This window comes from Staurois parvus, unplaced genomic scaffold (assembly GCF_062004578.1).
Source record: "Staurois parvus isolate SC_StPar_1 unplaced genomic scaffold, SC_StPar_1.0 ptg000291l, whole genome shotgun sequence".
Lineage (NCBI taxonomy): Eukaryota > Metazoa > Chordata > Amphibia > Anura > Ranidae > Staurois > Staurois parvus.
Genome location: NW_028318087.1, coordinates 5,672,394 through 5,700,169, shown reverse-complemented (window position 1 = coordinate 5,700,169; position 27,776 = coordinate 5,672,394). Strand labels below are relative to the sequence as shown.

The 27,776-nt window shown below is 42.5% G+C and overlaps 1 protein-coding gene across 7 annotated transcripts in view; it reads right to left on the bottom strand.

Annotated features, from left to right (window-relative positions):
• The window catches only part of DLG5 (discs large MAGUK scaffold protein 5), a 237,021-nt gene that overhangs the window by 90,327 nt on the left and 118,918 nt on the right, over positions 1-27,776 (bottom strand). For 5 of the 7 annotated variants that reach the window (XM_089682542.1, XM_089682544.1, XM_089682547.1 and 2 more), the window contains 7 exons: positions 26,175-26,350; positions 25,716-25,819; positions 21,901-21,993; positions 11,355-12,275; positions 5,793-5,913; positions 5,523-5,667; positions 3,619-3,740 (listed from right to left, as the gene is read on the bottom strand). In XM_089682542.1, the coding sequence (XP_089538668.1) occupies positions 3,619-3,740; positions 5,523-5,667; positions 5,793-5,913; positions 11,355-12,275; positions 21,901-21,993; positions 25,716-25,819; positions 26,175-26,350 (1,682 nt within the window). The remainder of the gene's footprint in view (positions 1-3,618; positions 3,741-5,522; positions 5,668-5,792; positions 5,914-11,354; positions 12,276-21,900; positions 21,994-25,715; positions 25,820-26,174; positions 26,351-27,776) is intronic. The other 2 variants (XM_089682546.1, XM_089682548.1) reach the window with 2 other exon arrangements.

Here is a 27,776-nt window from a genome sequence, read left to right as displayed (position 1 = left end):
TAGATTTATGCTTATACAACAGGTGGACTGCCACTGGTGACCTCCTAAGAATGTTGTACAGAACGTCAGACATGAGCTGGAGACTTGTTCTCGGTAAATGAATATAATAAATATACTAAAGCCATTCCAGGCAGCTAGTATTTTATTAATTGGTCAATGAAAGTCATTCTCTAATTATACGGATTCTATAAAGCCCAACTCCAGGCAAACAGCTAACCACACAGTTGGAATACATATTTGCTAGCTGTCTTACGTGCCATATAATTTGTATTCATGTCCATCCAGTCCTATCTCAGAGCACAGCCAGTCTACTGACCTGATTTTACTCTTCTGTATCTAAAATGTATTTAAACCCTAACCGTGAACTGCTAGCTTTTGGTCTGTTTAATATACTATTGGAAGCATTTTGTTAAATCCATTTGCTGAGTGCCAATAAATTGTTGTTCTTGTCAGAAATTTAGAGCTGTCCCATGTCCTCGGTCGTCCTAGTTATTATCTTGGACTACCGAATCGGCTTTAGAGATCTAAGAGTGGAAGTGGTTGAGCAAAAGACATTGGGCAGGGCTGACAACAATCAGTCCACAAAAATGCTGTGTGTTGCAGCCCACAACAAGGCTTAAAGCAGAGTTCCACTTTTGCAGTCAAATTTGAGAAAACTATACATTCGGTATTTGTTCCAGTTCATATAGCAGAACTAAAAATAGGAGCCTACCTTTCTAATTGTTTTGTTGGAACAGGTTAATACATAGAAGTGCAATCAGATTTGTAAAATTTCCAAGTGAAAGTGGAGAGCCAAACTGAGAGAAAGTGCACTAACATGGAATGCACCACCCAATCCTTAAAGTGATAGTAAACACCGCTTTGCGACTTGTACCTACAGGTAAGCTTATAATAAAGCTTACTTGTAGGTACAAGAAAGATCTCTTAAATAAGCACCATTTAAGAGATACGGACTACTTTTTCAGCCAGTGACGTCACTGGCAAGTATGCACTGTGCTACCACAGTACCATGTGATCCAGTGTTTGAAAAGTAGCCCATGCACTACGTTTGCTGCAATCCAGTGTGATTTCTGCCCATTCAAATGAATAGGCTGAAAATAGAATTGTGCTGAGTTGCATAAGGATTGTACAGGAATACAGACTGCATTTCTGTGCGATTCAGGTGTGAACTGGCCCTAAGGGCAGCTTCACACTGGCCGCTGCGCTTTTGCTAAAGCACAGCTAACCGCCAGTTTTCATTCAGGTTAGCTGCGCTTTTCCATAAACATCTATGAGATCTTTTGGTTTTGGTTTAGTTTCAAAAAGTTCACCAAAACTCTGGCATGCCACATCTTTGGTATTTCTTAAACTGCACCAAAACTGCGGGACCTCATGGACATCTATGGGAAAACGCAGCTAACCCACACAAAACCCAAAAGTTGCGCTTTGACCAAAGTGCAGCAGGACCACACCAGGGCAGGTACCTGCAGGTTCATTAAAGGGATAAAACATTGGGAAATTTTCATTTATTGTATTTTTTTTATCTTGACAAACATTTGAAGCAATGCAGCTAGGTTTGCTCCCCATCACCACAACAAAATACATGAAGCATTCCCACACGCCCCACCAGCAGCCTTTGGATGGACAGCAAAGGAGCAGGAGCAGAAGCAGACTGAAGAGGACAACATCAGCATGTTCCTTTTCATCATTCTGTTCATTATGTGAATGCAGCACACCAAAGTGGCTGCATTGCCCCACTTTCTCCAAGTCTGACTGCAGCTCTACAGACAATAGGATAAAATCAAGTTGAATTTGGTTATTTATACCAATTGCATCTGAAATACATAGATTATTTTTTTTTAACAAACATCTGAATTTGTATATATATATATATATATATATACACACTGTTGTGTTCAAAATAATAGCAGTGTGTTGAAAAAAAGTGAATAAAGCTCAAAATCATTCTAATAGCTTTTATTTCCATACACACAAATGCATTGGGAACACTACACATTCTATTCAAAATCAAAACATGAAGAAAAACATATCAAATTTGTGTTGTTCCTCTAAAAAAATTGAAGAAAAGTGATTAGACTGTTCAAAAAATAGCAGTGTTTGTATTCTTCTTTACAAACTCAAACATTCACTATATAAACTGAAAAATGTTTAAAGATTTTGCTTTCCTTTGAATCACTTAATATTTAGTTGTATAACCACTGTTTCTGAGAACTGCTGTACATCTGTGTTGCATGGAGTCAACCAACTTCTGGCACCTGTGAACAGGTATTCCAGCCCAGGATGATTGGACTACATTCCACAGTTCTTCTCTATTTCTTGGTTTTGCCTCAGAAACTGAATTTTTTATGTCACCCCACAAGTTTTCTATTAGACTAAGATCCGGGGATTGGGCTGGCCACTCCATAACGTCAATCTTGTTGGTCTGGAACCAAGATGTTGCACGTTTACTGGTGTGTTTGGGGTCGTTTGTCTTGTTGGAACACCCATTTCAAGGACATTTCCTCTTCAGCATAAGGCAGCATGACCTCTTCAAGTATTCTGATGTATTCAAACTGATCCATGATCCCTGGTATGCGATAAATAGGCCCAGCAGTGTAGTATGAGAAACATCCCCATATCATGATGCTTGCGCAACCATGCTTCACTGTCTTCACAGTGTACTGTGGCTTGAATTCAGTGTTTGGGGGTCGTCTGACAAACTCTCTCCGGACACTAGACCCAAAAAGAACAATCTTACTTTCATAAGTCCACAAAATGTTGTGCCATTTCTCTTTAGGCCAGTCAATGTGCTCTTTGGCAAACTGTAACCTCTTCAGCACGTCTTTTTTTCAACAGTGGGACTTTGTGGGGGCTTCTTGCAGATAGCTTGGCTTCTTCTAAATGTAAGAGTACTCACAGGTAACTTTAGACCTTCTTTGATCTTCCTGGAGCTGATTCTTGGCTGAGTCCTTGCCATTTTGGCTATTCTTCTATCCATTTGAATGGTAGTTTTTCGCTGTCTTTCAGGTTTTGGTTGCCATTTTAAAGCATTTGCGATCATTTTAGCTGAGCAGTCTATCATTTTCTGCACTTCTTTATATGTTTTCCCCATTCCAATCAACTTTTTAATCAAGGTACGCTGTTCTTCTGAACAATGTCTGGAACGACCCGTTTTCCTCAGAATTTCAGAGAGAAATGCACTGTAACCAGCATGTACAACATTTGCTGCCTTCCTTCCTTAAATAAGGGCAATAATTGGCACCTGTTTTTCAAAGAAAGAATGACCTCACTAATAGAACTCCACACTGCTATTATTTTGAACATGCCCCTGTCAATTAGTGATTCAATTACACAGAATCAGCAGCATGCATGTCATGACTGTTGGGTCTGTTGGATTTCTATTACTCTACTACACCTGCTAGTAAATTATTTGCCATGTAGAAATAGAATTTCTACCAAAAACAGTGATTGATCAGGTTAGTGATGTCTGACTGCTATTATTTTGAACACAACTGTAAATATATATATATATATATAAACTTTTTTTACATTTATCAGATTTTCAGTTTTAACATAAAGCAAATTTTGTTTCATGACATAAGGCATTTTAAAAAGTCATCTAAAATCATGTGTACTTACCCAGGCGAGCACTGGAGGGGAGAGAATTGGAACCATGGGATACTCTGGGACGAGTTGTGTCACAATACTCGCTGGGGTGTTTGTGGCTCAGGTCTAAGCTTAAGCGACCATGGTGCTGTGCACTGCGAGTCATGAGAATTATGGTTAAAAATGAATCCTAAAGGTTATTATATGCACATACCCAAACTCAAATGGTTTCTTTCAATATGGCCTTGAATACATGTTGATAGGTTTATTTTTTAAATCAGAAAACCGTCAATAAACTGCTGTTTTTTAGGTTACCATTGACAATTTACTAAAAACAAAATTAATCGGGTTCATGGAATTCATACAAACACCCCATTTTATAGAACGTAGCAGACCTGTCAGATAGGTCATGCAAGTCTCTCTTCAAAGAAACATGCTGAATGCCAATTGCCTAGAAGCCATGATGTTACTCTTACTTCAAAACACTTTCTGTCCCTGAAGCAGTATGCAGGCAGTAAACAGTCAAGTGAAATCAGAATTCCTGATTTCCATAACTAAAGTATTAAAGCGGTTTTGATTAGCCCAACAGCCAGGCAAGAATCATTTTAATGAAGGAAAGTTTGTAATGGCAGCCAGCACACCTTTTTTCAGCACAGGTAAAATCACACCAATAGTTGCACATAAAAAGAAACAATGGAGATTTATGAAACCTGGTGCAGTCAGAATCTTGTGCGGCTGTGCATGGTAACCAATCAGCTTCTAACATCAGCTTGTTCAATTAAGCTTTGACAATAAAATCTAGAAGCTGATTGGTTACTATGCACAGCCGCACCAGATTCTGTATGCACCAGTTTTAGTAAATATCATAAATGTTTTACCTCAACACAGCTAGAATTTGTTTCAGTACCTTAGTTGCACCCCTGGAGCCTCATGAATCTCCTCAGCTAACAGTCTTTTCCAGGCTGTAGGGCACAGGCAAACTTCCAATAAACATCCTACAGGGCTACTGTCTAAGAAACCTATTTCCATGCCTCAGCACTGTCACATGGGCAACATATGTAGGCTTACACAAATAACCAACTCAGAGTGATTTTTTGCCTGGACTGCTCAAAGTAGTGAATATGTACATGGAGCAAACCAATATTAAGACCAGCAGAGATTCTGAAAAAAGGGGGCACGCCCAGAAAAACACTGATCTAGGTTTTTCCAAAAATGACTGGGATTGTTGTAACCTGTTAGTAATAATATTAATATAGCCATATATACTTCATTAGGTCAGTGTACTTTGGAGTCTGCTCAATAACCAAATAAAGTAATTATTTGCATAGGCAATTCATGGGGATCCATGTGACCAGAAAACAGCAGTATATACTCAAGCCTCACTAAGGGGTCAATTCACTTAAGGTTAAACCGCATGTGACGTGACAGTCAGTGACCCATTTTTCAGAAATATTGCATGAGATAATATAAGAGTCAATACATAAAAGTGAAATATCAAATGTGAAGTAAATACCGCACATTTGTTAAAATAGTGAGATAAATACTGCAAAAAAATATGAGATAAATCATTAAAATCAATTCATTAAAAAATACACACATTCGTTATTTATCACCAGGTGTTTGCTGGCGGTATTTTAGAAATGTACTAAACAATTCGAGGAATTCTGCACTGGCCAAGAAGTGAAATGTATACATTGTATCAATGTGAAAATAAATACCACGAGTTATTTTAACTCAAAAATTCATGCGGTATTTATCTCTTAGTGAATTGACCCCTTAGTGTCCAATTTTATGTGCACATGTTTTGTTATCCTGCATTCAGCCACATGCTTACTTTGTCATACACAAAAGCACACACAGCCGCAGACAGCATTTCCCTCCTCACACCAGTAATCACAACAAAGCAAACGTATAGCTTAGAAGCTATGAAATAATACCTCTGATGTAGGTGCTGTGAGCAGACTTGGCCTGTGGAGGAAGGACAGTTATTAGATGGTACACGGTGGCTCCAGGCTGTGTAGATTGGGTTTCTACAAACTGCTGTAACTGCAGGACAAGGAGCCAGACTCCGAGGGACAGTACCTGAAATGAATTACAAATCTCAAGTCTTGGGCAATGAACACTTATTCAGCAATTTACTGTTCTGTTATAGTTATCAATTTTATAAAGTCAAATGAAAATGTGCACACTGTTCAACCTTTACTCACCTGACATACCAGATCCATACAAGGAAGTTGTAAAAATGTCACTATGGCGGGGGGAACGCACCCACTCATGAGCTATATCAGGAGACAGGCGATCCTCTGAATTGGGAGAGAACTTCTGAGTCTGATAAAAGGGACAATAAAAATGCAAACAAATAAAATGCCAGGCAGCCACAGTTAAGGATTGCATACATATGACCATGGTCATATAAATGATGGTTGCGCTAGCAGATCTAAATGGATAAATGTTACAATCTGAACATCAAATCTTTGATTTACCAAAACTATGTAATATGAGTAACTTCTTAAACTATCCAAATCGGGCAGGTTCATGCACTACACAGCTGTTGGTAGGTTGTACTTTTTATTTTTGCCGCCCAACTTTCCAAGCAAGCCTTAAGTTACGATTTTCTACTTTTCTAAAACCAGACTGCATTCTCAAAAAGTCATGTATTTCTGCAGATAAGCAGGTGAGCAAAAAATATGTGGAACCTACCCAGAGGGGTTTTTATGGTTATATGGCTGACTCTAATGCAGAGAAGTGACCTGTCTTTGACCATCTTCATTTTGGCCGTGTTACAAAAATTATTCAGTTGCAGGTTTTAGATTTATAGACCGCAAACTTGTGATTCAGCCAAAGTGGTAAAAATTGAGTTGAGGTAACACAGTAGTTTTAAATCATATTGCTGAGATATATATTAACCACTTCCTGTCCGGACACTTTTACCCCCTTCCTGTCCAAGCCAATTTTCAGCTTTCGGCGCTCTCACATTGTGAATGACAATTACTCAGGCATACAACACTGTATCTAAATGAAATTATTATCATTTTTTTCAAACAAATAGAGCTTTAATTTGGTGGTATTTAATCATCACTGGGGTTTTTATTTTTTGCTAGAAAAATGAAAAAAAGACTGAAAATTTTGAAAAAAAACATGTTTTTCTTAGTATTTGATACTAAATTTTGCAAATAAATATACTTTCTTCATAAATTTAGGCCAAAATCCATTGTGCTACATTTTGTTGGTAGACATAACCCAAATCAGTGTGTATTATTTAGTCTTTGTGAAAGTTAGAGTCCACAGACCACGGTATATATATTTGATATATTTGAAAATGTATCAATCCTGATGCACGGACTACCTATATAATTTCTTGGGGCCCTAAAATGCCAGGACAGTACAATTACCCCCCAAACGACCCCTTTTAGGAAAGTAGACAGTCTGAGGTATTTAATGAGAGGCATGGGGAGTTTTTTGAAGTTGTCATTTTTTGCCAATTTTTTAAGGAAATGATGAAAGTAAAAAAAATTCTTTTTTTTTTCCCCACAAAGTTGTCATTTAACAAGTTCTTTCTCTCACACGGCATAGGCATACTTGCAATTACACCCCAAAACACATTCTGCTACTCATCCTGAGTATGGCGATACCACATGTGTAAAACTTTTTCACAGCCTAACCACATAGAAGGGCCCCACATCCAATAAGCACCCTTAGGCGTTCTAGGGGCAAAAATTACACATCTAATTTCTTGACTGTCTATCACAGTTTTGGAGGTCCTGGAGCACCAGGACAATTGAATTACCCACAAAATGACCCCATTTTCGAAAGAAAACACCTCAAGGTATGTTTTAAGAGGCATGGGGAGTCCTCTGAAGACTTCATTTTTTGCCACGTTTTTGGAAAATGTGAAAAGAAAATGAAAATGTATTTTTTTTTACGCAAAGTTGTCAATCTATGAGATATTTCTATTACACAGCATAGGCATACTTAAAATGATACCTCAAAACGCATTCTTTAACTCCTGCTGAATATGGCGATACCAAATGTGTGAGACTTTTTCACAGTCTGGCCACATAGAGGGGTTCCACATCCAATAAGCACCTGTTAGCGTTCTAAGGGCAAAAATTACACATCTAATTTCTTGACTACCTATTGCCGTTTTGGAGGTCCTGGAGCATCAGGGCAATGGAATTATCCACAAAATGACCCCATTTTGGAAAGCAAACACCCCAAGGTATGTTTTAAGTTCTCCGTCACGCTCATCTGTCATACTCAGAATTTGAAATGCCTCCTCGCTTGTATATGATCTTTTGGCCATATTTTTGACACTGATCAGGACCCACTGGTATGGCAGTGATCAGGATGGTGTTGCAGTGAGGGACAGATATCTGGCTGCAGTTGGTTCACACTAGTCACTGTTGGGCAAAAATCAGAGATACAGTGAGATGGCTGGCAATGTTTTGTGAGTGTGTGTAAACTCTGTGCAAAGGCTGAAAATTACTCACAGTTAGCTGTACTGGATCTCTCTCCTCACAGACGATGGCAGTGAACAGGATCCACTGGTGTGGCAGAGATCAGGGACACTTTATGAACAGGCACACTGTAAGGTGATCAGGGACACTGATTGGGCCACTGTATGGTGATCAGGGACACTGCTGGGCCACTTGTGTGGCGATCAGGGACACTGTGGCAATCAGGGACACTGTGGCGATCAGGGACACTGCTGGACCACTTGTGCGGCGACCATGGACACTGCTGGGCCACTGCGATGATCAGGACACTGCTGGGCCACTTGTGTGGCGATCAGAAACACTGCTGGGCAACTGCGGTGATCAGGGACACTGCGGTGATCAGGGGCACTGCTGGACCACTTGTCCGGCAATCAGGGACACTGCTGGCCACTTGTGTGGTGATCAGGGACACTGCTGGGCCACTTGTGTGGTGATCTGGGCCACTGCTGGGCCACTTGTGTGGTGATCTGGGCCACTGCGGCAATCAGGGACACTGCGGTGATCAGGGACACTGCTGGACCACTTATGCAGCAATCGGGGACACTGCGGTGATCAGGGACACTGCTGGGACACTGCGGCGATCAGGGACACTGCTGGACCACTTCTGCGGCGATCAGGGACACTGCTGGGCCACTGCGATGATCAGGACACTGCTGGGCCACTTGTGTGGCAATCAGAAACACTGCTGGACTACTGCGGTGATCAGGGACACTTCGGTGATCAGGGGCACTGCTGGACCACTTATCCGGCGATCAGGGACACTGCTGGGCCACTTGTGTGGTGATTAGGAACACTGCTGGGCCAATGTGGGGATCAGGGACACTGCTGGGCCAATTGTGTGGTGATCAGGAACACTGCTGGGCCAATGCGGTGATCAGGGACACTGCTGGGCCACTTGTGTGGTGATCAGGAACACTGCTGGGCCAATGCGGTGATCAGGGACACTGCTGGGCCACTTGTGTGGTGGTCAGGGACACTGCTGGGCCACTGCGGCGATCAGGGACACTGCTGGACCACTTGTGCGGCAATCAGGGACACTGCGGTGATCAGGGACACTGCTGGACCACTTGTGCGGCAATCGGGGACAATGCTGGGTTACTTGTGCGGCGATCAGGGACACTGCTGGGCCACTTGTGTGGCGATCAGGGACACTGCTGGGCCACTGCGGCAATCAGGGACACTGCGGCAATCAGGGACACTGCTGGACCACTTGTGCGGCAATCAGGGACACTGTGGCGATCAGGAACACTGCTGGACCACTTGTGCGGCAATCAGGGACACTGCGGCGATCAGGGACACTGCTGGGCCACTGCGGCGATCAGGGACACTGCTGGACCACTTGTGCGGCAATCAGGGACACTGCGGTGATCAGGGACACTGCTGGGCCACTGCGGCAATCAGGGACACTTCTGGGCCACTTGTGTGGCAATCAGGGACATTGCTTGGCCACTGCGGCGATACTGCTGGGCCACTTGTGTGACGATCAGGGACACTGCTTGGCCACTGCGGCGATCAGGGACACTGTGACGATCAGGGACACTGTGGCGATCAGGAACACTGCTGGGCCACTATGTGGTGATCAGGGACACTGACGATCAGGGACACTGCTGGGCCACTTGGGCGATCAGGGCCACTTGGGGCAATCAGGGCCACTTGGGGCAATCAGGGACACTTGTGGGGGCAATCAGGGACACTTGTGGGGGCAATCAGGGACACTTGTGGGGGCAATCAGGGACACTTGTGGGGGCAATCAGGGACACTTGTGGGGGCAATCAGGGACACTTGTGGGGGCGATCAGGGCCACTTGTGGGGGCGATCAGGGCCACTTGTGGGGGCGATCAGGGCCACTTGTTGGGGCGATCAGGGCCACTTATTGGGGTGATCAGGGACACGTGGGGCAATCGGGGCCACTTTAGGGGCGATCAGGGACACTTTAGGGGCGATCAGGTGTCACTGAGGTGGAGGGCAGTTAGCTACAGCCCTTTTCTTCGCTGTTTCTCCTCTCACAGACAACTCCGTGAGAGGAGAAGGAGGCGGAAGCCGCACCATGCGGCTTTTGTTTACACTTAAGCTGTGTCCTTATTGGACACAGCTGATCACATGGTATGGGACCGATTTCATTGGTCCCATACCATGTCACGTAATCCACCGTGTCCGTCGGACTCGGCGATCATCGGGCTCGCGGGTGCGCGCTCTAGGAGCCGCGCACGAGCCTCAGATGCAAGGTGCCGTTTAGAGACGGCAACCCGCTCCTGTAGGTGTCCCGTCCTGCCGTTTATAAACAGCGGCCGGACGGGAAGTGGTTAAATCAGTTGCTGTGTTAATGCCCAACTCATTTTATTTAATGTCTGATAGAGCAGGGAAGGTTTTGAGCCTTATCAGGCTTTTTTTTTTTTCTTAAAGTTTGACCATTTTGATAGATTTTGAATTATTTCTCATCAGTACAGAAAGAAACGAATGTGTTAGTTTTTGTGATGTCAATGTCTGTGCATTCCTGTTCCAGTGATGCCCATAAACCCCATCTCTTGTATGCACAAGGATGGGAAATGAAAAAGCTTTACAATGGAGTTACAGAGAGAAATAAAAATCTGAAAATGCTTTCTCTATGTTATTCAAAACTAAAAAAAAAAAATAATAAAAGTGCCTTGAGTTGCTATTTGGTCATGATTTTTTAAAACTCAACACTCCATATAAAGATCAAGCTAGCTAGGGAATTGTAGCAATGAAGAAAATACAAGTCCAGTTTAGTGGCCGAGAATACTCACTACACGTTTGCAAAGGTGAACTTATCCTTTGTGCCAGTATGTTCCACCCATTTTTAGGGTGAAACGTAACATGTTCCTGTTCCTGCAGCTCTCCTCCCAATCCCCCATCCTCCCTATGACAGTGGGCCATGGACTTTCTCCCTAAATCCACTGTCACAATTTGAAAAAAAGAGTGCAACTGTGTGGAACACCGCCCCCATGACTACATCATTCATTCACAGAGTTCTGTGAATGAATGCCTACAAAGACTGTCATCCTTTGTGGCTGATGGTTTGTAGTTCTCAATTAACTGCGAGGATGCTGTTGAGTGCTCTCAGTCCATTAAGCTTCCTGGATTGAAATAATTGTCTACCCGTATCAGAGGTAAGGGCAGACAGCTACACATACCTGCCAAAAATGTGCATTAATTATCCTTTAAAACACAAAGCAGGTAAACTTACATGCTGATTATGTAACACAGAAATAAAGTTGGCAGATAAAAATACACAGATTAGAACAGAATAATCACCTGCAATGCATGGTGAGGAATGGATACAGGAGCTAGGCGATGCTTTAGTGCTGGAGCAGACAGTGGTCTTGGCCTTTTTACTTCTGGTTCCTCTGCTCTTTGTAAACAGCTTTCTACTTCCCCACCACCTCTGCATCCTGGCAAGGCACAGTCTGTCCCATCATCTCTGCAGCATTTCCCAACACCCCTACTATGCTGTATCTTGTGGGAGCCTTCCTGGCCAGAAGAGATAGAAGCAGGGGATGGGCTAGTAGGAGGTGAGCCAGCAGTTACTGTGGAATCAGAAGCAGAGCTAGACTGATGTCTATGTTTAAATTTAATAGAGTCACTTCGTTTTGGAGGAGTTGGGGGTGTTGGTGGCCTGTCCACCTTTGAAGGCTGGGGAGAGTGTACAATGATTGGACCAGAAGGGAAATAGGTGAGTTTTGGAGGAGTCTGAGGTCTCTTGAAGGTATCTGGATCAAATATGGATTTTCTCTGCCTGGGTCTCTTGAAGACTGTGAACTCATTCTGAGAGTGTCCTGGGCTAACCATAACTTTAGGCCATGTACCACTGCTCCTCTTGCCTGTAGGTGCATCAACTATAACATCCGCAATAGCATCTGGGTACCCAAGCGGTCGTCCTTCTTCTTCTAACAAGTCATACCCACGACCAATAAAGACCTCTCCCCCAAGTGATCCCAAACTATGTTCTGAGTGGCTGTGACAGCTCAGCTGAAGGGCTCTGTCTGATCCACTGCAATCTCCCATCTCCTTTTTATGATCAATCATATCTGGGTGGAAGATGTCAGTTTGTGTTGAGCTGTTGTTCTTCAGGTTTCTCTTATTATGAGTGTGAATATTTGATGGTAGAACACGACATGATTCCTTAAGGTTTTCAAAGAGGTTTTGTCCACTCCACGATGTATTTGGTGGAAATACCTAAATTGTAAACAAAAAAAAAACCCAACACACAATTTTATAATTTTATAGTAAACAAGAAACAATAACACATCTTCAGGTGACTTTGGGGACACTACATAAATTGACTACGATAAATTAAGTGTTAAAAAAATTGATCAATTTCACTGACTAGCAATGTACATTTTATGATATTCTTTATTGATATAGAACAGGATTTGTACTCCCTATAATATTCTTCTCTCATTGTTATCACACAAATACCTCTGGGGACGAATGTTCTGCTTATGAGGGTGGGTACTAAGAAAAGCAAAAACACTGCTCCGCATCTAGGGTCCAAGTCCAAATTGTTATACCTATTTTTTGGTCATTTTTATTTCCAGCAAATTTACCAGGCCTGGGGAAAGACTATTAGCTTCCTGTACTGTACTTGAAGATACCGAATTTACAGAAAAATTCCACTTATCTTAATCGTGCAGTACAGGAAATGAATTTAAGGACAGGCAAAAACTAAACAAAAGAACTGTATCAACAGGCCCAATACAACAGGGGTAAAAATTACCCAGGTACTGAGTGCTGCTGCAAGAACCTTGGAGGTCAAAAGCTGCATTAGAAGGTAGGCATGCACCTGATAGCTCAAAGTATGAACAGGTGGCAGCCTAACAGAGTTGGTCACCAGAGGCTTGATGCCCAAGATGCTCCAACAATTTGGTGGAGTGTACGCATAACAGTGCAGGAGGAGCTGTTTGTTTTTGATAGAGCTCTAGCGATCAAACACCTTATCCACCTACCAATGGTGGGTTTAAAGTGAGGTAACCTCTGTGAGGAGAAAGAACAAAGACTCAGTCTAAAAGAAGTAGCAGCTTTCAGGTGTGCTCTAATGGATCTGACAAAGTTCAGATCATGTAGCGAGACTTAAGATGCTTAGGAGCAAGTCACTAGAATGGCAGAACAATGTTGTCATAAAGATGGACCGCTGAAACCACCATTGGAAAGAAGGATGGCCTTGGGCATAACATGACCTAGTCGTTGTGAAGCATGGCGTAGGGGCTCTCTGCAGAAAAGAGCCACCAGTTCTGAGATGAGCCTGACGTTAAGGTTACCAGAAAAGGCTACCCTACTTGTAAGATTCTAAAGAATATCCCTGATGAGATAAGGAACTAAGTTCAGGTTCCATGGGCGCAAAGGGTGCTACAAAAGGGGGGGAGGGGCTTCGCAATGCAAGAAAAAGGTTAAATGAAAGGTTTCCTGTGTGGGAAGGTGAAATTAGAGGCCTTTTGAAGATAAGACGGAAACTTGCCTTATTAGGGTGGTAAGAGGTAAACTATGATCATACTTGTTTGTAGGAGGGCAAGATGTGGGATAGAGTAAACTGTGGGATTCAATAGGCTGCTCTCACTACAGGCAAAATAAGATTTTCAGGTATGCCTATAATCTTCCTGGATGTGGCATTTCCTGCGCTCGGCAAGGTAGCAAATGACAGCTTAAGAGACCCCTCTATCTTTTAAGACCTGGGTTTCTACAGTTATGCCAATAAAGATGAAGACTATGCAGCAGATTGGAATACAGGACCTCGAGAAAAGAGGCTGGAGTCCCCTGCAAAACGTCTGAGAATGTCCGTGTACCAGGTTTTTCTGGACCAGTTTGGTACCAGAAGAATCATGGTCTCCTCCTCTCACTCTTTTTAGTGGAGTAGGCGAGACATAATGCTCAGTAGAGGAAAAGAAGAAGTAGACTGAACTGAGACCAGTGAAAAACTAGAGTATCTGATGCCAGAGCAAGAGCATTGTGGATCCTGGGAACAAGGAAGGATACCTTGCTGTTTTATTTGGAGACCAGGATGCCCACATCTCCTATGTTTGGTGTAATATATTGAAGAGAACATTTTCCCTGTTACAGATAGTGATGACTAGGATAATCCTCTGCCAATTGTCCACTTCTGGGATGTGGACTGGAGATGTCACTGGACAGTGAGTTTTTGTCCATGAGAGAAAATGGGTTTGTACCATTCAAGGCAGCCAAGCTCTTCATGCTCCTCTGTATGGTTGGTATAAGCCGCTGTGATGACAATGTTGGATAGCACTCTATTTTGGTGTCGCTTTAAAAAGGGATGGTCCAGTGCTGTATGTAGAGATTTCCTGACAGCTCTGAGCTCTAAGGTGTTGTTGGAGGAGTGTGGCCTCCTCCCTTTGCTATGTTCTTTAAACCATCTAAGATTGGGAGACTACTCCTCAGTCCGAGCAACCTTTCCCCCATTGTAAGAATCTTCCCACTGTCAGAGTTAAATTGGGATCCAACTGGACAAGAAATTTTGTGTGTAGGGAGAAAAAAGAAATGGGTAATTCCAGGGAAAGTGCTTTCTATCTATTCTGATAGAAGGGTTTAGTAACAGAATTTCTAATGCTAGGTAAAGGACTGTCTATAATGAGCAACCCTGTTACCCAGAGCTCTCATGGTGAACCTCATTGTTGGATTTGTTGAATATTGGCAGTTGAGAATTAGCTTAAGACAAGGTACTTAAAAGCTTTTTGAGATGTATCTGGAATTAGGTCTAGATATTGTAGGAAAATGAGAGGCTGTACAACAGATCTTGAAAACTGATCATCAATCCAAAGGCCTGAAGCAGCTGAATAGACTTATGGACATTTCCTGCAAGATGTGAAGGGGATGCTTCCTTCAGAAGAAGTCAGAAAGCATGGAAGAAGTTTTGTGAACACCCTGTTAGAAAGAATTTGCTGAGGGAGTTTAAGCCCAGGATAGGAAGGGTACCTCAGTCACGCTTTGGTACCATGAACAGGTTTTCGTAGAATTCTTTGGACCTGTGCTGTGAAGACACTAGCGACACAACTACATGGTACAAGGTGATGTATGGCCTTTTGCAAAACTGACAGTTTGTAGGTGATTTGACAGAAGGAGAAGGTAGAGTTTAGGACTTTGTAAGTCCTTGAAACAACCTATATGTCTGGGATGTCTGTAGTCCAGCAAGATGCACACTTCCACAGATGTCCCTCCACTCCTAAGAGTGAGGGCAGGAAGACGACTTGAGAGAAGGCTTGGTGGCCTTTTCGTTCCAGGCCGTGTGTAGGAATGAAGGGCTGAACTTAGATCTTAAAAACAAAGTCTGGGAGGAAGCTCCCTCTTCAATATACTGACACTGTGGGGGAGAGATCTTCTGCAGCTTTCAACAACACTGCCTCACCAGCCTCCTCATTCCCCTGTGATTACGCATCATATAGTACCAGCATTTCAGGATCTGACTCTAGTTGAGACACAGGAGTAAGAAAAGGTGGGCTTTTTTTTTTCTCTAAACAAAAATGTCTGAATTAAAGCCCTAATTTGTCAAAGAAACCATGACAAAGATGCAGAAAATTCTTTAGTCAAATAGACTGTATATAGGGTGCCAGAAAGAGAGCTAGAATCTGATGCTGTAGCTGATGTTCAGATCAGTTTCTTCTCTGCTATAAGTGAGGGATCATCACTCTAAGGCCGAGTTGGCCTTCCGCAAAGCAAAATGTCCACCTGCTGTTTAGAGTTGGCTCCCTTTCACCTGGTCTTTGCCAGAGCTATAAGTGGGGGTGCTCCCCTTTAGGGTAATCATTGAGTACAGTGTGAGAGATAGGGTAAGAGTGTCCAGCAGGAGTATGCCGTAACTCAGTTATAGACTGTCCACAATAAATCCTTGTGGCAAAAGGGTGGCAGGAACCACCTGAGTAGCCTTAGGAGAGCTCGAGGCAGAAGTGGTGTTAAAGTATGTGACCAGTGGCATGATATAATACCTGGTAATCCACTGGAGAATTAGCTCTGAGTGGATACATTTTAGTACCAAGTTTGAAAATTTTACACTGTAAAGTGAATATATTCAAAATATAGTCCAACTGTACACAGTGAAAGTCAAATGCACAGGGTGGCCCTGTCCTCCCACACTCCCTGGACTGTGTAAAAAAGTCTAGGCATTGCCTGTCATGATGGGCATACCCCCAAGATATCTTCAGGGACTGAGTTTCATTGTGGACCATGGCCCTGGACCGCTAAAGCACCCTGCTGATAACTCAATGCGTTGTGTCACGGTGAGCCCCCATACGCACAATCCAGTACACGAAGCAACATTACATTCCAGCCCCACAGAGCAGGGTCCAGGTACGGTTCCCAACATTTTACAGAGGTTGTGTCAATCTGGATACAGGGTTTCTGTAGTCAGTGAAGTTGACTAAAGAATTATTTAGGAAAAAAAAATAAAGCAGTGAAGCTAGTTTCTTAGAGAGAGAGAAGAGGTCCATCACCTACAGACACTAGCACAGAGATACATGGAGCGGGGAAGATTTATAGGTGAGGCCCCCCAGGGTGGGAGGCATGTTTTCAAAAGCTTCCCAGTGTGCACACAAATAAGTGAAATGTCACTAATAAGTGTACAAAACCAACTGCAAACAAATACTGTAAAAAGTCCCAAAAACAACAACACATATGGTAGTGGTCCAACTTCACTCTCATGCAGTTATAGTGATGTGTAGGTGATCAACAGGTGATAATCCTCCAGTTGCCAGAATACCCCCTCACCTCCTTACATAGACCCCAAAGGGCCAGCTTGCTTTGGGGATCAACAGATCCTACAAGGACAGACTCCTCCCTGGCTTCCCCTCAATGGTGGTATACGTCTCCAGCCTCCAACCAGCTATCAGCAAGCATCCCTGTGCTGTGAAAACCCATACGACAACGCCGGCCGATTCTCAGGATCCTCCAGATCTGCTCCCTCCAGCCGACCCCTCACCAGCACTCTCCCTCCCAGCATGCATCGAGGCCAAGGGCGGAGCCACAGGGGATCAAGGGGAGCCACAGAGATCCCCTGTGGCTCCGCCCCTTGGCCTCAGTGCATGCTGGGAGGGAGAGTGCTGGTGAGTGTTGATCCCCAAAGCGAGCTGGCCCTTTGGGGTCTATGTAAGGAAGTGAGGGGGTATTCTGGCCACTGGAGGATTATCACCTGTTGATCACCTACACATCACTATAACTGCATGAGAGTGAAGTTGGACCACTACCATATGTGTTGTTGTTTTTGGGACTTTTTACAGTATTTGTTTGCAGTTGGTTTTGTACACTTATTAGTGGCATTTCACTTATTTGTGTGTACGGATGACACTTCACTATGTGCACTGCATATATTCCCAATGAGAGGGAATTCACAAGTTACACTTAATTTATCAACTTTCATATATTTATTTATATGTGGATCCCTCTGATGTGGATGTCAGGGGGATTAATCAATGTGCACTAATATTGCATTTATTTGTTTATTATTCACCATTTATTATTTAGTTTTGTGCTAGCGCTACACTGTGGGATTTATTGGTTCATACACTTATTGGGTATAAGGTTAGTGTGAGCAGCTTTAGGGTTAGGACTCCATTTAAATATCCTCTAAATATTTCCCAGTGTACAATCACCTGAAGATACAGAGCTATAACCCATGGTGTATGAATAAGTCGCCTGCGTCCTGTACTGTATGATTAAGATAGTAGAATTAGCCATCAGACCTGTAGATTTATTGGCAATGTACTTTTGCAAACCTTTTCCAAAACCAAACTGCCTGGCTGAACTTTCATTTCTATTATATGTGCACATATACTAGCCATATACCTGTAGATTCCTCTCAAAGAAGACCGAGGAATATCTGCTGTTGGCTGTTGCATTTAGACAGATGCAGCACCAATGGCTGTCTAAATACCCAGACAGTAACTGCATTGGACTGGATGCAGTCTCTTTTTATTCAACAATCCAACCCTACTCACCGACCCACATACGGGTGGTGTGTCAACAGGGTCATCCATTGCTTGAATTTCCATCAATTAAGAAGGAATTGGGCAAAACTTGAGACACGTATGGCTTAGCCTTACATATTAGGGTATATGGTGCAATTAATAAGTATTCAGACTTCCTTAACTTTTTTAATTTTGTTATGTTGTAGCCTGATACTATAGTTGATTAAATTAATTTTTCCCCAATCTACATTCAGTACCCTAAAATGACAAACTGAAAAAACAGAATTTTAGAAATGTTTGCAAATGTACGAAAAAGAAAAACTGAAATACCACAATGACAAAAAGTATTTAGACTCTTTGCAACAACACTTTTAGCTCAGATGCCTTCCATTTCTCTTCATTGCTGCTGAGATGTTTCTAGAACTGACTGGAGTCCACCTGTGGTAAATTAAAATGATTGTATACAATTTGGAAAGGCACACACCCCTCTATAAAAGGCCTCACAACTGACAATGCATACTGTATTAGAGCAAAACCCATGGGTCAAAGGGACTGTCTGCAGCGCTCAGAGACAGGATTATTGCAAGACACAGATCTGGTGAAAGCTACAAAGAAAAAAAAAATTCTGCTGCACTGAAGGTTCCCAAGAGAAGAAGCTTGGAACAACCAGGAATCTTCCAAGAGCTGCTTGTCTGGCCAAACTGAGCAATCGGGACGTAAGTGAGGTGAACAAGAACCTGATGGTCACTCTGACTGAGCTCCAGAGATGGGACAAAGTTCCAGAAAGGCAACCTTCACCACAGCGCTCCACTGATCTGGGTTTTATGGCAGATTGGCTAGACGGAAGCCTCTCCTCATGAAAGCCTGCTTGGAGTTTGCAAAAAGGGAATGTGAGGAACAAGATTCTCTCGTCTGAGGAACCAGAGGAAGGGGGGTTGGTGGAGGCTGAGGAGAACTTCCACTTCTGATTGCCTATGTTCCACCCTCCTCCCCAAAAACTCCATTTCACAAACAGGGTCAGGGAAGGAGGCCTTAAAACGGAACTTCCCCTTTTGGGTGGAGCTCCACTTTAATGTAACATCTGTAACAGGCTGAGATGTACTGTATTTTATAAAGTTTGTACTGTGCATGACATCTCTTTGTAGATCCGTGTAGTTAAAGTTCATGTCCAAGCAAAACTCAAGTTACTGTCAAACCTTCCTCTTCCTCTCTAAAGAATGTCCAATTTTTTTTTTCTTTTACCTTGTTCATGTTGCGAGAAACAGCCTTTATTGCAAACTATCAACAGGCTTGTCATTTTTTGTGGGAAAAGTGCTGGGAGCGCAGCTTCTACTGACTTAGGCTCCTCATCTCCACTTATAGGAGCAATTTCTCTGCACAAAGTGTGTGGGCAGGCTCTCGGGAGTCAAGGAACCACTACTTTGCTGGGAAAGAAATTAATGTATGCATGTGGAGTGGGAAAAGGGAGTGGTTCGGACGGGTGAAGATTTTTAGTCCAGCAAGTAGAGCTGGTTGGGATTTCAGTACAGAAAAAGCAATATGTCAGCTCTAACAGGAAGTTAGCAGCATACTTCATTTAGAACAGATATTTAAATTTCTGGTACGAATTTTCCTGTGTTTTATCTCTTAGGGATCATTCACCCCAAATGTGCATGAAAACTAATGGGAAAACTGCACAGATTTTACTTGCAGAGACATAAAAGTTTCACATCAGTTCACCTCAGTTTTCATGCACATTGACATCAGTTTACATGCACATCTGTTATTCACAGACTGTCATCACCCCCTCATCAGTGATCCCCACATCAGAGACACCCCATCAGATTCCCCTCATCAGTTCCCCACTCAGAGAATCCTCATCAGAAAATGCTCATCAGGGACCCCCTCATCTGTCCCCCTCTCATCTGTCTCCTGCCATTAGTGTCCTCATCTCTCCCCCACCATCAGTGCCCCCTTATCTGTCCCCTGCCTTCAGTGTTCCCACACCCTCAGTGCCCCTCTCATCTGTCACATCAGAGCTTACTGAGCCAAAGAGGGCAAATTTCTGGTTCCGCCTAGTTGGTGCTACTGTGACTGAAGTTGCCTATTTATTTGCGGTGTCACAAGGTACAGCATCAAAAGTTAGGACTGCATATACAGTTCCTGGGAAAAGGTCATCCATAAAGCATAGGCACGGTCGACATGGTCAACTGACAGAAAGACAAAAAAAGGACATTGAGCTGGATTGTGACCCGGAATAAGCAAACAACTTCTGCAAAAGTGACTGAAGAGCTCAAGTCTGTCTTGAGTTCAAAACTCAGTCTTCTCCGGACCAACAGTTTGCCCTTTTTGAAGTGCAGTAAGCTTTGACATGAGCTCATATATCACCCGCCTTCAGTTTTATCCTCATTTGTCCTCTACAATCAGTGATGGTAGGTGACAGATGAGTGAACCGTCATCCACCATCATTGGCCCCCTCATCTGTCCCCCCACGATCAGTACACTAATTAATTATCTGTCCCCTGCTATCAATGTCCACTCATTATCAGTGCCCACCTCATCGGTTTCCCCCCGCCATCAGCGCCCCCCTCATCTGTCATGTCATCAGCTTCATCCTCAACTTTGCCCCCATTCGGTCCTCATCAATGCCCATTATTCTGTGCCCCTCATCGCATAACGTTATTCTGTTACCGATGTCTCTGCCCACATCTTTGTCCTCCCCCTTACATAATAGCATCTCAGCCCCATTTCTGTCCCCCTCTTCTCATAATAGCATCTCAGCCCCATTCCCCCCCCCTTCCCATAATGCCATCTCTGCCCCCCTCTTCACATATTAGCATCTCAACTACATCTCTGCTTCCCTTTTCACATAATAGCATCTCAACCACATCTCTGCTTCCCTTTTCACAGAATAGCATCTTAACTCCATCACTGCCCCCCTCTTCACATAATAGCATCTCAGCCCCCCTCTTCACATAATAGCATCTCAGCCCCATCTCTGCCCCCCCTTGACATAATAGCATCGCAGCTCCATCTCTGTCCCTCTCATTAGATAATAGCATCTTCGCCCCCTCTCTGTCCCCCTTTTCACATAATGGCATCTCTGTCCCCATTGCTGTCCCCCTCTTCACATGCAGCATTTGTGTTTCCCGCCATTCTGTTCCTCGCTGACAGTACCCTTTCAAAATCAGACACCTACCTGAAAAGCACCATCCAAGCCAACATGAGGAGGAAAAGGCCGGCTGTATACTCAGAGCACCGCTCTGCATTCCCTCCCTCCTGTCACATGGGAGGCTTGCAGAGCGGTGTGATCCATTTTGCCAGCATTCCAGTGTGGAGCTGTGAGGGAAACTGCAGACATGTTGCATAATCCTACACAGCTTCACACTGGACTTCACACGTGTTTTGGTGTGAACGAGACACATAGGAAACCATTGATTCCTTGAGTCTTGTAGAGACCTAAGGTTTTCTGCTGCAGAAAACTACAGGTCTCCGCAGATGGTGTGAACGAGCCCTTAAAATATTTATGTATTGCAGAGATGTACTGGTTTCTTTCGCCATTTTTTCCTGACATACAGTTAAAAACAATAACTCCCCATTTCTTTGTGTATTTAAGAGAAACAACACCCCCCCCCCCCCATGGTTTCATGGATCACACTGCATGTATCGATTGTTTGTTGTCCAGAAACTTTTTAAAAGCAAGTGTTATCCAAAAAAAAGGATCTACTGCTACAGGCCCAAATATGTATGCTAATTACTACTAATTGACAGTACATCCAAAAACAAACACATAGCCATCTATTTTATTCAAGACCGGATTATGTGCATCAATTCATGCTCTCCTAAACTCTTAATAGCAGATATACTTGGTACACTATAATCAAAAGACTAAGGTTTTAAATAAAGTTTTCAAATACCTTTAAAAGAGAAAGACTAAGTGAATCTCGACAACTTCTCAGAAGAGCTTCACATTCAGTGATGGACTTGGTGTCTAGAGCTATGCCATTAATCTATTATACAGAAAAGGTTTTAGAATACAGTGAAAAAAGATAAGCCAGTTCATAAACAAGTGCAGGCTTACTGAATAAAAGCAAAGCAAAATGACAGTGAGAATTTCAAAATACAATAATCTATGGCAACAAATCAGAATTCAGTTTGCTGTAATCAAGTCTGCAAAGATGGCATGACCACATCTATAGAACACCTGATTTCCCCCTTATTAACATCTTTGGATCATTTTCAGGCTTTACCATAAACTGGAGTAAGTCTACCCTCCTACCGCTAGACCCTCTTCGGGATCCCTTAGCACCAGTTGCCTCCCAAATAAAAGGAGGTTGAATCATTTACAGTATATATTTAGGGATAACTATTCATAGACATATGTTGCAATAAGTTAGCTTAAATATATAACCCCACTGCTGGCTAAATTTAAACAGAAAACTACAAGCTGGTGCAAACTACCCCTTTCAGTAGTTTCAACCTTATAAAGATGATATGGGTGCCACAATTGCTTTACATTTTATATAATGCACCGCTGTGGCTTCCTATATCTATTTTTAAACGGTTGGAGATTGCGTTTCATATGTTATCATGGAAAAAGAGTAGCTCAAGGATTACATTATAAAAGCTGCAGGAGGAAAAGGAAAGGGGGGAGGTCCCCAAGTCTTTCCTATATTACTAAGCGGCACAGCTCCAGCACTTACCAGGTTGGAAACGGGATTTGAGTACTGACCCCATTAGAAAAATAATATCAGGGCTATTGAGAGGTAAAGGGTTGGTGGATAGTTTAGAAGCTGGTGAATTTGAAACAGTTAGGCAATACCCTATGTTAGATAAGAGAGTATGGAATAAGATCAAGTCTTACTGCGAATATAAAGGCTATATTAATTGTCCTAGAATATTCCAATGTGAATTACCCCTGAATTATTCAAATTACAGGGATTTGATCAATGGCAAATACAGGGCATTGAGTATATTCCCAAGTTATATCACAGCCAGCTTCTGATATAGCTTGTATAGTATGAAAATCTTTCATACTATACAAGAGGAATTTGGCCTACCTACCAAATATTTCTTTCAATACTTGCAGCTTAGGCATGCAATTCAAACACAGTCTAAATTCACATAATGGGTCTATACCATAACTATAATTCTTAATCAGATTATAATTGCAATTGTTGCAGAAAACATCAAAGGCAATATCGCTGAGATGTAGAATGCAGTGGTAAATGGATATTGGTCATATAAATAATGAGGAATGGACTAATGTTCTTGATAATGTAGGACAAGTGTCCCTGTCTGAGTCACAGGAATGTACCCAGTTGTTTATTATACATTGTTCATAATGAACTGCCCAAAAACAGTTTAGTTAGCATAGGAAAGATACTCTATGTCCACAATGTGAACATGAAGAGGGTACATTGATGCATATGATGTGGAGATTCCCTAAATTGGTCAGGTATTGGACCCTTGTTATGGATACGATTAATAGGGTATTTAGCATTAGTATCCTGAGGGATCACAAGGTATGTGTTTTGGGGGGGCTGGATAGAGAATGGTTTCCATCTCAGGTTTGCACAGCGATTATTCGCCTGTTTATAGCACAAAAACTTCTTGTGAGATGGATATCCAAAACCCCCCCAACTCACTCCATGTGGGTTAATGCAGTAAACAAAACCGTACAAAACAAACATATGGTATACCAACATAGAAGCAACCCAGGCAAATTTATAAAAATATGGGACAAATGGTTGAATACTACAGAGGTAGTTCCTCTAAAATTAGTTAGAGAGAGATTACAAGGTATGGGATAATAAAACATGGGATATTAGTAATATCTGAATAAAGTGTAAAATTTAAATTTAGGTCAAAACTGTCAAAAAGGTTATAGGGGAAATGGGATGTCAATAGTATAATTAGAAGACTGAGGGAATGTTAACACTTCATGAATTTTGATATATAAATTTGTAATTTTGATTTGAGTATATATATATATATATTATTTTGTCTATAATGCATTAGGAGTGTATGCTAATTATTATGATGTGGACATTTTTGAAAAAAATACTTGTCCAGGAACCAAAAATCGGTGCCCCAATCTACTTGTCCCTCATTACAATCTACTTGTCCAGATTAAAAAAAAAAATTTTTTTTTAACTAAAACTGTATTTAAAATCGGAGGCGATATTAGGAATTTCTGTGGCTTTTAAAAACAAAAAGGGGCTTTATGGTGACTTAAACATTTAACATTTTTAACACTGCACTGTATCTATCCTCCTCCCCTCCCTGCCTGTCTCCAGCACTGCACCCAGGGACTATCAGGGAGGGGAATGACCTTACAGTGTAATGAGCACTAATAGGGTGCTCCTCAGGAAAAGGTGGGTCAGGGCTTATCCTTTATCCCTTTCGCTCCCAGAGCCGTTTTTGCATTTTTTGCACAAGTCTTTTAAGATCATTATAGGCCTGAAGATTACACAAAACTCTCAAACGTTATATATTTTCAGAAAGCAAAAACCCTAGAATAAAAGTGGTAGTTCTAATTTTTTATGCTGCATGATATTACCGCAACATTTCAGTAAAAAAATAAAAGTTAATTTTAGGGCACAAAAAAAAGCAATAAATTACCCTATTTTTTTTGTAAAATATAAAAGATGAGGTTTCACCGAGTAAATGGATATCCAACTTGTCAAACCTTAAATTTGTGCGCACTGAAATGGCAAAGAACTTCAGTACCCTATATAATTTCTATAGGTCGGCACATTTAAAGCTCCTGATAGGTCATCAGTTTAGCGTTACAGAGGAGTTCTGCTGCTAGAATTATTGCTCTCAGTCTGGTGTGCGTGACGATATGTGACATGTGTATCGCAATCAACGTTTTAATTTATAGGCGCCCCAACGTGTGCTTTTACGTTTGTACGTGCGTATATGTGGGGGTGGGCTCAATTTTTTTTGGGGGGGGAATGGTATGTTCTTGTAACTTTCATTTTCTACAATTACAAGAAAAAATTTTTTTCTTCATCACATAGGGGATGATTTGTATGGTGATGATTTTTTTGGTGACAGGTTATCTTATTGAGGCATCCAGGGTCTAAAAGACTCTGCATGTCTCCCCTGTGCTCCACTGAATGTAATGCAGTGCACATCGCACCACATTACATTCTTTCCCGGCTTCCATGGTCGGGAATCTCTCAAAGAGGACCCGGAAGTGATATCATAATGTTACTTCTGGGTTAGGACAAGGGGAGGGAAGGCTGCCACTGTGTGGAAGCAATCCACTTGACAGGTGAGCTCGCTGCTTGCTTGCAACAAGGCTAAAAGGTAGAAAAAAATAAACTACCTGCCCGAAGCCCGGAACTACATGTCCCAGGCGATAGGAATCGAACATCCCTTTTGCCGGAGACAATTAACTAATTGTCCGTGGTTCTAAAATGTCTTATGTGTAATTGTGTTGTAAAAAAGAATGATGAAACATAATGTCTAATAAAGAGTAACAAAAAAACAAACAAAAAAAAAAAGTCTGTAAAGATAGGATTTTAGATTAGCTGATATGGATTAATGCACTATGAACATCATGGGGGTTTGCAATGCTTTACTACAACATCACACCAACGGATAAACCACACACATGTACCAAAGAGTTGAACTGTCACAATCATATTATGTCACAGTTGACAAATCAGAACTTATTTTTTCCCCAAAGTATGGCAAGCAACAAGTGCAAGAGCACACTTACAGCCACCACTCTGTCACCAGGCATAAGTGTTCCTTCCTTGGCAGCAGGACTCCCAGACATCACAGCTGCTACCAGCACACCAGTCTCCAAGGAGATACCGCTGTCTGTGGCAAGCAATATAGAAGGAAAAAAAAACATCATTAGAAAACCATAGCAGAACACCTATTCGACTCCTTTAGTGGCCAGTGTGGGCTTTTGTTTAGTCCAGAACTCTCTCTCTCCCAATACAAGTACATGGGCATGGAAAAGCAGGATCAAACACAGGTCAACACACAGCACCTGTGATGAATTCTGAATGGCCACAGAAGCTTCTCAAATTGTCAAATGTCAAACGTATGCTGCATTTTCCCATTGAAGCCTGTTGACACTTAAAATAAAGAACTTGTTCAATGCATGTAACTGGAAAAGCCCTTTACTTATTGTACCTAAAAAAAAAAAAAAAGAAAGAAAAAAAGTCACCTTTTTGGCCACCCAAGCTGATATGAAGAGGACTGACAATTCGATTGCCAAGGGACTTTCTTCTACGAATTACCATGTTAATGACATCCCCTCCACTTAATACAGCTTTAATTAGCTGCTTACGATCCTTGTTTGTGAGATCCACATCATTTATCTTCAAGAGGCAATCATTCACCCTGAAATTTGAACCGTCGTGTTTATTATGCAACATTTTACACAGTGTTGGTCAGACATACATATGATCCCCCAAAAATCACCCAAACTGCATCAAATAGTGGGTGTGGTCAATTTCACTTACAGTGGGAGGGTCTAAGAGAGGCGTTAAATACTAGGAGTGTATCACATTGGGAGGGAAGGTGGGTCACAGAGTGCAGAGTTCAGAGGTACGCTGTATACAGAGTGCAGAGTTCAGCCTTCTTCCACAGCTGCTTACCTCTGCGTCCCCCATCCACATCTCACTTTCACCCTTCTCCAGCTCTGACCTCTTCATGGAACACTCTTCCACTACTCTCTTCTTCTTCCCCCCCCCCTTTCACTTGTCTTATTTTTGTTGCTATAATAATCTGTGCAGGGAGGCACTAGAGTCAGCTGGCTGCTTCAGTTTAGGTGGCTATGCCTCTCTCACTTGCAGGGAGATCACCCAGTGGGTGTATCGGAATCCGTACTGCACCCCGAGCACCTGCATCTCTATTGTCCCCATCCTGCACTCGGTGGGAGACGCTCAGGTGATCAGATCTGTGGGAGCTGTTGGAGACAAGCTGTCACTTGTAAACACAGAAGTCCGGCTTCTGTTTTTACAAGTGACAGTGGTGGCAAGGGAGCACAGGGCCTGAACCAGAGGTGGTGGAACTCCCAAGTGAAATAAAAGCCATATAATTATGTCTGTGTCTATATACATTATTACATAAGGATTTGAGTGACTGGCAAGGGCCAAATTTTAATAGCTAGATGACTGGGTCAGAGCAACTCCAAAATTGCAACTCTTGTGGGATGTTCTCAGTTTACAGCTGTCCAAGGAAGGAAAATCAGTGAACCAGCATCAGGGTCATGGGCAGTCTAGGCTCACTGATGCACATGGGGAGTGAAGGCTGGCCTGTGTAGCCCGATCCAATAACATAGCTACTGTAGCTCTGATTGCTGAAAAAGTTCATTCTGGTTGCAATAGAAAGTGTCAGAACATACAGTGCATTACGGTTTGTTGAATATGGGACTGCGTAGCTGAAGATCAGTGTGCCCATGCTGACCAGTGTTCACAGTCAAAAGTGTCTACAATGGCCACATGAAAATCAGAACTGAACCACAGAGCAATGGCAGAAGGTGGCCTGGTCTAATGAATCCAAGAATTGTTTGGGGAACACAGAGAATGAGGAGTTGATTTGACCTCTAAATTCTCCAGATCTCAATCCAATTGAACAGTCTGATCCATTGAAACCTCAACCCGCAACTTACAGGACTTAAAGTGGTTGTGAACTTTGACATGGAATATTAACAAAAAGTATCCTTCTATAATGTGTACTTGTCTCAATTAAGAGCACTAAGTGTCATTTCCGTCTGCTGCTTAGTTCCTCTGCTATCAGCATTAATCACATCTGGCAAGTTTTC